We start from the raw sequence: 13,144 nt of genomic DNA, 5'->3' as shown, positions 1-13,144 counted from the left end.
GAACTAAACAAATCTAGTTGCCATCCAAAGTGATTATAGAGTACTGCCAGTTTATGAACAACAATATTAGATTTATACAAAGAAATTTTAAATCTAAAATATTTCATAGTAGATATAGGTACTTGCAGATGTAATTCTAACAAAGCAGGAGTTTCAATTTCAGATTGTAACAGAGACCTTAAAAACTGCATATCAGATATTACAAACTGTCATTAAAGCTGGAAAATACATTTCAGCCACTTCTTCATTTAACACAGATTTCCTTCTACAATATCTTCTAATACAGTTATTAACTATTTCTACTCTATGTTCAATTGTCATCAGTTGTGTATTCCAGATCACTATTGCAAATAAAATCCTCAAACAAACAAAAGCTGAATACAAAGATTTTAGTAGACTTATTTCCAGATATTGTCTCAAAAATCCAAAAATCATTTCCAAAGTTCTCATAGCAGTTGTAGTTATTTTTTTCCATATGTAAGGCAAAAGAAAATTTAGAATCATAATACACCCATCTTAAAGTATCTCTTCTAAAATTTATAAAAAATATTTATAAAATTTTCTAACACTTTTGCTTTTATATTATCCTCTGAGTTATAGTTTAAAAATATCATAATATTAATTTACCTGTACAAGTAAATGCACAATAACCAAATGACCACCAGAAGCAGCTGCATGAAGAGGTGTTTCATGTTCATTTTCTTCAGATTTGGAATCTGGATCAATTCCAGTTGCTGTAAAGAAAAAGTTAAAATCTTTTAATTATTACTGAATTTGAAAAATCAATACAAAATGGTGAATAATTTGCATTTTTAAACTGCTTAAATATTATCACTAAAACGTTTAAATCATTTTATAACAAAATATAAAAGTAAAAATGCAAATCAAAAACATATAATTTCTTAAAATCAAACAATTTTAAGAAATTATTTGATTTTAATTAGTTTTCTGTGTGTTTTTTAAGGACCTCTTTTTAAAAAGGGCAGCTAAGTAGCCTTCAGGAACACTAAAGAAACATAAAAATGGTGATCGTCTAATTTTTGGAACAACTTTGTCTTTTAATTGTTTTAAAAAAAATTTTATTCATTCGACAAAAATGAAAACGAAAATATAAAACTGTTTGCTATGTGATGGGAATTTTTCTTTTGAACAACTATTTCACAAAATTAAACTTAAATTTAAAAAATAATTTAGTGTTTTTAATTCAGTCAATTCAAATCTACATAATGGAGTACAGGCTATATATTCATAAAAGAAATATTTAGTATCTTTTAAATACAAAAAACATAAATGCTCTTAGAGAATATTTTATTAAATATTCTATGATATCATCTAATGATAAATCTCAAAAAAGTTTTTAAAATTTAAATAATTTGACATTTTAATTCATAATATAGCTAATTTTCCTTATTTATTTTGAAAACCTTAAATTTTGGCAAATTCCTATCATTCCAGTATTCTTCTTGTAAGAAATATTCTATCATTATTTTATATGATTACTGATGTATATTTGTATATGTTTTTGTTTTATAATTTTAATTTTTTTATATTTTATTTTAGAACAAGTAAGTAATCTGTCATAAATGAATAGCAAGATATATTGTAATTAAATTTCTTTAGAAGATAAACTGCCATTAGACTAGTTTTGAAGAAAGAAAATGTCTTGTTTAATGTCATATATGGACATTCTGAATCAATTCTTACAAAAGAAAATAATTTATCTTCAACTATGTTCAATGTCATTGTTAATAGCTGAATCTGAGCTTTTTTCTACTTCCCAATAATGATTTTGCCAAAAATTGTTTGAGTCGTGTCAGTCAAACAAGAATTTAAAAGTGATAGTAATAACAATTTGAATTAAGATAAATGTAAAAGTTTAGTTAACCAGGGATGCACCACCTTTTCTGAAGAAGGGCCAGGTTAGGATTAAGTTTACTGACCAGGGAGCGGACCATTTTACAACCCTCTTTGTTGACACAAGGAGTCTAATTACTTTAGCCACAGGCAGTGTTAATAATCACCGGAAGTTTATGACTTGATGTGGTTTGAAATAATTATTAAATCCAAAACTTCTTGTGCAATCGGCTTCCTTTTAGTCGTATGACTCTATTCCAGCTATTAATTTTCTTGGTCGAACGTAATAATTAAACATTTTTTCTATTGTTAGTCTATGGAGGGACTTTGTTGTAAATAATTGGTTGTTACAGCTTTTGTACGTACATTCCTTTTTGAACTCTGATTGGTATTTTCTAGTTTGAATGACATTAGGTTGATGAATAAGCATCTTTTCAGAAAAGATCGATTCAAATTCGACTATACCAATCAGAATCTAGAATGTAAACAAATTCTAAAAACATCGTTATTTTCGTAGTTTTTCAGCACTGTTTTCACTTATTTTTATGTTATTTGACACTATTTAGACGAATAAGCAAGTTTTCCAAAGTATAAATTTCCCACCAAAATAGAAACTTCCTGATAACATCAGAAATGATGTTCTGACATCATTTTATTCTATTTGATTCTTCTAAAAATCGTTATAATACTATGTATTAGACTTAAAATATTCGATATGTAAACCAGAAAGTGTGTTACTAGAAATAGAAGAACTTCAACCCCCCCATTTCTCACCTCAGGAATAGTCATAAAATAGTTGGATGCTAATGACTTTGTGAAAGGGAAGAAGTTCTATACTTAGAAACTTTGAAAGAAGGGATTTGGCCTATACCATCCTCCAGCTGCATAAACATTGAAAGAGGGCCATATGTGGCCCCCTGGCCGCAGGTTGTGCATCCCTGAGTTAACTCTTCAACATATCATTTGAAGCAAGGTTTGTGAATTTCCTGAATACTCAACTTTATACAAAGCATGTGATTATATCTATTAACTGACTCAATAATTAACATGCTGAAATTCAAATAAAAATGATTGATTTTAAAAATCAGATTGCACTTCACAACAAACAAGCAAAAATAATAATAATTATTATTATTATTTTCCTCCTAAGTCAATTTTATTGAGAATTGAAATATTTTATTATAAATAAGTAATCAAATTACTTAATCTAGCACTATAAAAATTTATTTTGAATAGATTTAATTAACATCATAACAGAAAAATATTATATACTTAATAAATGCAGAACTTTATCAACATCTCCTTCTTTTGCAGGTTCATATAAATTTTTTACATTATATCTAGGGCATAAAGCTTTTTCTGTAGCAAGTGATACAAGAAGAGCTTCTAATTGAACACGATCTGGTCCCAGTGGAAGTCCAGCTGAAACACAAAAAAAAAATTATGAAAAATTAAGTTAAATTTTTCCTGTATGTTTCTAATAATAAAAGCATATTAAAATCAGACATATCTTATTTGTATACAGGCTGTGAAAAAAACATTGCAACAAGCTATATCACACTTCTTTTACATAATAATTAAAGGGCTACATGTATGTACCTGTACTATGTAATAACCATATGAGGCTTTTCTGCATAGCCTTGATTATGCAAGGCCATGCAGAAAAGCTTTACAGTTTCACCACTTATTTTTTTATTTTTATTATTATTATTTTTTTATTGTGTTCAGTTGCTCTTTGCTTTGAGTATTTTGACCAAATAAAAAAATGATCTCGCAAAACTGCCACTGTGTAATTTAAACTATACCATTATCTTTTATAGGAAAGTATCTGAGATCAGATTTATCCCATGCAAATGAAGTCTACCATCCACTGTATTCTCCAGACTTAAGCTTGTGACTAGATGAAGGAACCACAGAATAAAATGTGGTTCAGATATTCTTCTAATATATGTTCCAGAATATATTCATATATTCTAGATATTCTTTAGTCAGTAAACTGTTCACAAACAGCAGAGCCTACTTGGTTGATCACTTACTGTGATCAACCAAGTAGGCTCTGCTGATAGTCACTGTTGATTCTATATTCCTGGCAATGGATCTTACATGTTGCTGGTAACTACATTAAAGGGCAGTAAAAGTCTGAAACATGTATGTTTTTTTGTACAGATTGTAATTTCAGATTTGCCACTATTAAAATTTCAACCTTCAAAAATGCTAGAAATATGAGGCAATACATAAAAATTTATTTCAAATTGATAATGTTTATTTAAATAATAATATAATAAAATAAATATCACTATTATAAATGTTATCAAAATGTATAAAAAAATAATTTCACTAAATTATAAGGAAACATTAACAACAACAACAACACTAAATTTACTCCCCCCGTTTATTTGTGTGTTTTTTTGTATTTTAATTATGATTATTCTAAATTAAAATTTAAAATGATCATAATTAAAATATAAAATTCCAATAATATTTGACATAATATATTACAACTGAGTCTTCTTATATCTAATTGAAATCATATTTTTAAGGTAATTCAACCTTTATGTCCTGATGGTACTTCAGAGTACCAGTTACTTTATGCACATACATTTGTATGTAAGCAATTTAGTCTTATTGAATGCACCAATTATCTGTAATATCTGAAAATGCCAAAAGAGGGCAGTTGTGAGTAAATTCTAATACTTTCTTCAAAAACAAGAGTTTTCATTAAGGTCTGTGGCAGCAGCCAGTTTTAAATTTCTGAACATTGTTACTTTTCAGTGCTTTGTGTATTCTATTTAAAAGTCCCTTGCCCTAATATTTTTTATTAGATTATTTAAAGTTAGGTAAGTGTACTATTGCAAATATTTGTTAAAAGTATGTTACAGTGTTTATTTTTTTGGCAGCAATAGCTATTGGTACTGGAAAGTACCACCAGGTTGATGATGCAAAAAAATTCTTGCATCATCAAGTTTTATACTAAATTTTTTATTCTGAGTATTTATACATAAATTTATTATATTATAGTCTTTTTTAAAATGAATAAAAAATTTGATCTTGCAAATGATGATGTAATATTGTTTGATTTAGAAGAATTTTCATTAGATGTTGACACACCTGTATAAAATAGAGGTTTGGATGAGGAAGATGAATTGGATGCTGGTCCCTAAGAGCTATAGAGAAATGATATACTGTATCATCTGATAATTAATCAACTGTTTGTGATTCAAATGACAATGAATTGCAGCAAAGAAGATTGCAGAAATCACCAATAACAAATACTTTATCTCAATTTTCAAATGAAACAGGTGTAGTTCCTCTGTGCTTTATTAGAAAAAAGAATGCTACTGATATATTTTTAACTATATTTTTGAAACATGCACTTGGGTAACATACTTTTTCAAAGTAACATACATATATATATATATATATATATATATATATATATATATATTATCAAAACCAAAACAAAGTAAAGCCTATTGAAATTGAAGAAATGTATGCTTTTCTTGGTCTACAAGTTTTTGGCCATCACATGATTATTTGTCAAGTAATGTAGACTTATCAGTTCAAATACTCCCAAAAGCAAGAGATAGGTATTTTGTAATTCCTTCTAACATACACATAAATGATATTGTGTGTGCAATTCCTGAAGAAAATACAGATAACATTTACAAAATCAGATTCTGATTGATGAATTAAATAAAAATTTTCAACTGCTTAGATTACCAAATAGGGAACAAAGTATTGTTGGAAGCATGATATTATTCAAAGGTTAGATATCCATGAAGCAGTATGTATAATGATAAGAAATAATTATTTCTTGCAGAATGAAAAATAAAAGCTCTCATCCAATGTGAGAAATTGTTTAAAATAAATTTATAATTATATTCAAAAATAATTTAACTCCCTAATCACTTTATTAGTATTAGATTTTTTAGTTATATTACTGAATAATTTCTGGATTGTATAGCTTGTATTACTAATTTAAAAAATATCTAATGGAGTGTTAGAATTTAAAAATATAGTTTTTAAATTAGTAATACCACATTTATTAGATTTTACTTAAATAAGTATATTCATCAGATTTCATGACAAATTTTCTTTTATGATTAGTATTATTATTTTACAAAAAATATACTGAAAGCAGAAGAAAAATATCAAAAATAAAATTCTTAATGCACAAATTCCTCTTACTGTAGTTACTTTGAGACTCACCTACGCTAATAACAATAACCAACTGATAATATTAAGTAGAATAAGTGGCAAGGATACAATTAGTAAAAATTTTGATTTTATTGATTTTGTTATTAACCTTTTTACCAAAACAAACAAGAATTTCTCATGACTGCAACTTTCAGCAAGACTGGCTCTTCCAAGAATTTCTTGTACTTGATAACTATGGTTTAGCCTGCTTCCAGTCTTTAACAAACAAGAACCAAACTTGCCAGTAAAAAGGTTAAGAGTACACATTAAATCAATTAAAAAATGTGTAAGTTGAATATTTATTTATTATCATTATTATTAATTAACAACTATTCATTCATTAAAATAAGAAATTTCAGCAATTTAAATTACTATACTTTAATTTTTTAATTGTTATTTGCTTAACATTTAAAATACTCATTAAGATTGATAAAAATAAGTAATAACAACTGCACTTATCAACCACATATTGAGGCTGAAAACATGAAAAGACAGCTCAAAAATGCCTACTTACTTTGAATAGTAATGTTAACAATAACCAAAACTCTGATTATAATAAGTTTTCACTTCACTACTGTTAATGTGGAAGTTCTGGCTGTATAGGTCTTTTCTTCTGAAGTTGCTACCTGGACCAATATAAAGAGTGATCTGTCTGGCAGAAAAAGCACTGTAGTGCTTCAATATGGCAGCAGAAAAACATGCATTGTGAACCAGTACATTTGAGTCAGAGAAGTCATAATAGCAGCATAAAAAAGGATTCCAGAGCTGAGTGTTCATGCCTGTACTGTAGACAGACAAACCAAAAGTGATGTGCAGTTTTGTCATTGGAGACTTTCCAAAACTTGCCTTTGCAAATAGAGTAAAGCCTTGAGCACAGCTGAATCTATGCATAAGAGTCATAGGATTACCTCCAACTGACAATTTGTGAAATTTCATAAGACCAGTGATGGAACAGCTGATGGTTAGGGTGTGACTATGCAGACGCGAATTTAGAGGGAGTGAGAGGTTGCAAGAGATTTAGTTTTCGCAAAGGAAAATCATGCACAAGCGAGAAGCAAAAAATAACGTAAAGAATTTCTGGTTCTTGCACATATCTGTCCGGTTTTGATATTTATCGCGTCTCGCCTCTTCTCGTCACATATTCTCGCTTGCTCGTGTCTGCATAGTTGCACCCTTACAGCCTTTCTCTCCCAATGACTGGAAGACCAAATTTTGGTCAGTCAGCACTTGGAATGCAGAGAGTTAATTCTCGTGAGGTTACCTGAAAACTCAGAGTGCAAAATACAGCCAGACAATGCCCCAACTGGTCTGTTTAGTTGGCTGTCTCATTGAGTGTAATGCCAGAGTGACCAAGGAGAGCATAGCATAACTATTGGGACTTAAAAGGAGGCAATAAGGGCTGCTAGATTATCAGCAGGGAAGAGAAGAGTAGGTAGACTCATGTTAATGGAGAACAGACCAGCTGTCTGTAATGATCATGGGTGCTGATGCAACTACTCAATTAAAGTGCCAGGATGCCCAGTGCCTCTGATGTATATACTGCAATGAAGATCTAACTGCTATGATCTCACTATAAGAAAAATGAAATCTATTTTAATATTCTATAAGTCTATTTTAATTTATATGTTTTGGGGCCTGCTATTTCTAATGAATAAATGGATTCCACTGTATCTCAAAATTAGTATTATTATTCATTAATTCATACCATCAAACAATGCCAATTAAACAATAAATAATTTTAAAAATTAAATATATTGAATAGTTTATAATAGTGCAGCTTTCAATGCCAAGATATATAATATCAAATTTTATTATTATTTACCAGAAGAAAGAATTTTTCCAGTTTCAGGAACAGTAAATGATCTTGATGGTAAATCATCACTCTCAGCTTCATCTGCTTCAACAAGTCTGCTAAATGCCATTTTTGCTTTTGGACTGAAAATAAAATCCAATGATTAATTTTATCTATTTTATATTTTTAAAATTAAAAATCAATAAATTATTTTACATTAATTTATCTGTTTTATATTTATGACCATTTTTAAATAAGAAACTTACGTATCTGTAAGGGTAGGTTTCTGAGTTAGGTAAAATGCTGGAGGAGTTGGTGCACTCATTTCTAAATATACACTTTTAAAATCACTTGATGATCCACAATGTGGACACAATGGTGGATAACCGTTATCTTGAATTATTTGACAGCGTTTATGGAATAGATGTAAACAAGGTCTTCCATCAGTCGTCGTGTAACATTGAAAAAAGTTTCCCTAAAAAAATAGATTATTATTTATCAGACATTTCAATATTTTTGTGAAAAAATGCACCTAAATTTCCATATAACAAAGCAATATCGAAATCACTATTGGAATATTCACTACAGACACTTTACTATAAAAAGTATTTTCAGTTAATTTATTCATTACAGTTTGATATAAAATATTATAAAAAGTTATTACAAAACAGTTTAACTTAAGCTATCTTTCTATTTGTTAAGCATATACTTCATTTATGTAACAGTATTAATTATTCTATTTTTTTTTTAGAAAGAATACTGCACTAAACAGTTTCATAATCTGATCCAAATCTAGATAGATTTTTGTTAATCTTATTCTTTTACAATGCAATTCATTATAAAACCCGATATAAGAATTTTTAGTTTTACCATTTTCAAAACTATCTTATGTTTTCTCTGCAACAAAATATATATCAGTTAGCTTCTTAAGATCACATTTATAAAAATTCAGTAAATCTCTGATCATAATATAAACTGTCACCATCTTAGTATCTTGTTTCTTAGTATAGCCTATTACATATGATACAAGAATATGTCTTTTATACAGTTTTATATCTGCTTGCTAATTTTATTATTATTTAATACTAAAAATTCATTTATTTTTAGAAATGATTATAATGATATAATCATTATTTCTTAATTGTAACTATTCAAGTTGATTGCACCATACTTTTTGATTTTAATTCTCTATTAAAATCAAAAAGTATGGTGCAATCAACTTGAATAGTTACAATTAAAAATTAAATGAATATTAACATATTAGTTAACTATTTAGTGTAATGAATATTTGCATTAAGCACAGTTTACATTGGATAATTCTTGTCCAATTTTTATTTGTCATACAATAAAGCATAAATTGATACTAAGTCAGATAAACTGAGTATTGTCTTTCAAAATTTAATCCAAAAAGTATTAAGATGTTAAAACATTGGATGATCTGCTCTGTTCTTCACATAATAATCATTTCTTTCTACACTTTAAACTAATTGATTAGGTGTTTTAATTAAACAATTAACTGTGCTTTAAAAAAAAAAATCAATTGTAAATACAAAATTTAAAAATCTACAACTTCCTCAAAGCATCTAAATAATTTGTAAACAGCTTGACATTGGAAGTAAGTATTGAAGCAGCTTTTATCACTTAATGTAAACTATGCATTACTCTATTTCTTTTTAATTAAATATTAATATATAAGATCAAATGTACCAAACATTTAAACCAATGATTTCCAATCTGGATGCAATTAGTATGCTGCAAAATATAGAACTGAGCAGAACCATAATGCTTATGAGTCACTAAAAGTGTGAAAAATGCAATAACATTAAATTTATAAAGAAGCAGGGGGTGCCACAATAAAAAATTACCGAGAAAAAAAAAATTACAATTAGAAAAAAATTAAAAAACACTGATTTAAATATTTTCTTATCTTTAATATTATACTTTTTTGATAAAAAAGGATCCCATTATATATTTGTAATAAAGTGAAAGTGCATTCAATAAAAATGTTTTACCTGAGTACAAAATATTCCACATCCTGGACAACAATGATGATGACGAAATCTCCATAGATGTGATTCACATAGAGCAGTAAAAGGGATCCTTACAGATGGTCTAACTAATTTTTGATTTGTTACGAAATTACAACAACCTATTAGCTAAAAATAAAAAGTTTTTTCTTTATTAAACAAGATATCATAAAAATATAAAGAAAAATGAGAACAATTTCAGATAAAAAATAAAGCTTTGTAGCAAGAAATATTGACACAAGAGTATTGATAAGGAAACCTCAATATCAATATGCATGTTTCAATGCACTAACATTGCAGCAATGTTAGCAATACTGGTGTTCTTTTTTGACTTTGTTGGCAGGACCTTTAGCAACATTGGACTAACTTACCATTGGAGTATATCCAATGGTGAGTAGATCCATTGCTGCTTCAGTTAAACAAAATGTTGATGACCGTGGTCAATACATGTATCCAAGCTGAAAGAAACATTCTTCAGTTTAAAGTCGACAAAAGCGTGGCATTTGAGTTAGAAAATAGTAATTATCTTATTCTCAATTATTTTAACTATAAAAACAAGTAAAATAGCAAGGCTGTATTTGGGACAAGACTATGTCTCGGAGACTCACTACTAAGCGGGATTACTTTGACGCTCATGGCAAGTCTCATTCTTATTCTCCAATCATCTTTGGTATCGCTGGTTTTGAGCACGATCATTCAAACTTCCCCGGCCACAGCCATGACCACGAGGTCTTCCACAATGCATTTTCATTGAAATTAACCTATCAAACGTTGAAATTTCTCTCCGTTGCGTGACGCCCCAGGTTGAATTTTTGTCAATGTAAAAATTTCCCGTTTTTGAAAAAAATAATGGTGGCTATTGTATCATTCGCAAATATTTTTTTAATTTGCAAAAATAAAATATATATATTAATAAATGTAAAAAGAAAATATAATTCTATTTCGGAAGTTAGTTTTAATATAAAATTATAATGACGCACTATCTAATTTCAAAAAGTTCCGATGATGAAACGAGATATCTCCGGTTAATCGGTGGAGATTAGCATGTGGAGACCAGAAATATGTGGGGAATAACATGAGACAGGTAAATGGGTTTATTTTGAAGATTCATTTGTCAAAATTCGATTTAGCAACATTCACTTTTCGAACTACCCAACACACGTGTTTGTCAAAATTCGATTTCACAATATTTGTATTTCCAACTTACCAACGAGCAATGCATGCACAAATCTCGCACTACTGCCTGTTTGTAGAGAGTGTCTCCATTTTGTATTTTATTGTGTTTCAGTTCTCGGTCCCCTGACTACCTATAAGTCTGGTTTTTTAATGTGTGCATGATTTGGGTACCTAATACTCTGTGCCAAATTTCAACTCCTAACATGTACTCCTTCATACCTCTAAGCTGATAAGACAGCAGGACGTATGATTTTATAAACAAGACATAGTCTTGTCAATAACATAAATGGAGTATAATGTACAATATCCTCATTATTGTCACTGGATACAGCCACAATATTGCATATGATGGTCATAACCACAAGACAATGTTATTAACACCTCTATTCCAACAGTAATGGAAATATGATGTCACACATTCCAACGTTTGCTTGCTAACACAACAGGATATGTTGGTGTATTGGAACAGGTAATATGATATTTCCAAAATATCAAATTCCAATTTCAAACGTATTAATTCATGTTACTGTTATTGTAAAAATATATTAAAAAATAATCTTTTTCCCTTTCCAGCAAAATGTTTATTAATAGAACAAACAAATGTTTTTAGCCTGATTTATACGCCTACCTCAGGTCTACCATCAACCCACCTTTACAAAGTTAATTAGTTCCTATGTAGAAGTTACTTATAGAGTGGGAACTAATTTTTCATACAAATGAATACATAATGCATAATTATAATCCTGTGTATGAGATTTTAAATAGGAAAATCTTGAAAAACAACAATAAAAATATAAACATTATATTTAACTTTAATTTCTTTCTTTTTAAAAGGAAAAATAAACAAAATTACTTTTTAAAATATTTTTATCTGAATGCTCACTCTTTTCTATAGGCCAATAGATGCAGCAGTAGCACTTCTGTTGAGAAAATTCTTAAGATCACACATTTTAAATTTCTTTAAATATTTTTTTTTTGTTTCACAATAGTACAAATAGTAGAAGAACAGTAGAGAATATTTGATACAAAGGTCTTTAACAGTGTTCCCAGCTTTATAACTGCTTATAATTTCATTATTGTTTTCTAACGTTATTGATTTACATTTTTTTTTTTTTGTTATTCATATCAGTAATAGTACAGTGGACCCCCCGATATAATGCGCATGTCTGGCAGGAAACAACACCCACGTTATAAGGTAAACCACTTTATACTGAACAGCACGGTGGTGACACAATAAATTTACTCAGAACGATTTGAGCTATATACTGAAACATCCCATCAACTACATACATATTACGTATTTTAATTAAAAAAAACCAATTTATTTATTAAGTGTTTTATTAAAATTTACATAACATAGTTATACATCTTAATAAGTACATATTGTATATGTATTATTTTATTTATATACATAAGGTATGCTTGAAAATACAGTACTGTATGTAAAAACAAACACTATCTATAACTTGGCTAAAATCTATGTATTTGACATCATTTCAATTACAAAACATCACTTAAAAAAGTAAGTAATTTTTGTTTGTTTTGTTTTTGATAACTTCTGTAACATTTTCCTTTTGAAAGATGCTAATTGCAACAATCTGACACTGTTAATATTTTCTTGTGATTCAACTCATTTTATAACAGTTTCCAATGTCTGTTATTGCTTCTTTGGTTGTTGGCAGTATATCAGCTATCCCACTGGCACTTTCTTCATCATCATCTGTTTTTTCTTGACAATCTTCATCACCATAAATGGATTCGATAATCATTTCATCAGTCATATTCTGACAAATATCTTCTCTAGCATCCACATCTAACCAATCAGTCAAAGAATCATTAGTTATTTCTGGCTCATTCAATATTATCCGGATACAAGAAATTTCAGCCTCAGTGAAGATATTATCTGAAGCTGAATCTGAATGTGTTGTGGTTTGGTCGATATCAACTTGATTATTAGATTCATTTAATTTTTTCCAACAGTTTCTAATTGTCTCTGATGTGATTGCCTGCCAGGCAAGTCCAATACTGTAGGACACGTCTTTGAGATCCATTTTTTTTAAAAAATATGTTGACATCAATGTCTGATGCTAATAATGAC

The 13,144-nt window shown here is 28.6% G+C and overlaps 1 protein-coding gene across 3 annotated transcripts in view; it reads right to left on the bottom strand.

Annotated features, from left to right (window-relative positions):
• LOC136978243 (histone-lysine N-methyltransferase EHMT2-like) overlaps positions 1-13,144 on the bottom strand; it is a 68,024-nt gene that overhangs the window by 40,826 nt on the left and 14,054 nt on the right. For all 3 annotated transcript variants that reach the window (XM_067273911.1, XM_067273912.1, XM_067273913.1), the window contains exons 6-10: positions 9,856-9,999; positions 8,110-8,318; positions 7,874-7,986; positions 3,127-3,276; positions 628-734 (exon numbers count right to left, since the gene is read on the bottom strand). In XM_067273911.1, the coding sequence (XP_067130012.1) occupies positions 628-734; positions 3,127-3,276; positions 7,874-7,986; positions 8,110-8,318; positions 9,856-9,999 (723 nt within the window). The remainder of the gene's footprint in view (positions 1-627; positions 735-3,126; positions 3,277-7,873; positions 7,987-8,109; positions 8,319-9,855; positions 10,000-13,144) is intronic.

This window comes from Centruroides vittatus, unplaced genomic scaffold (assembly GCF_030686945.1).
Source record: "Centruroides vittatus isolate TY-2023 unplaced genomic scaffold, ASM3068694v2 contig_5, whole genome shotgun sequence".
Taxonomy (NCBI): Eukaryota; Metazoa; Arthropoda; class Arachnida; order Scorpiones; family Buthidae; genus Centruroides; species Centruroides vittatus.
Note: the sequence above shows the minus strand (reverse complement) of the source record. Positions and strands in the feature narration are given on the sequence as shown.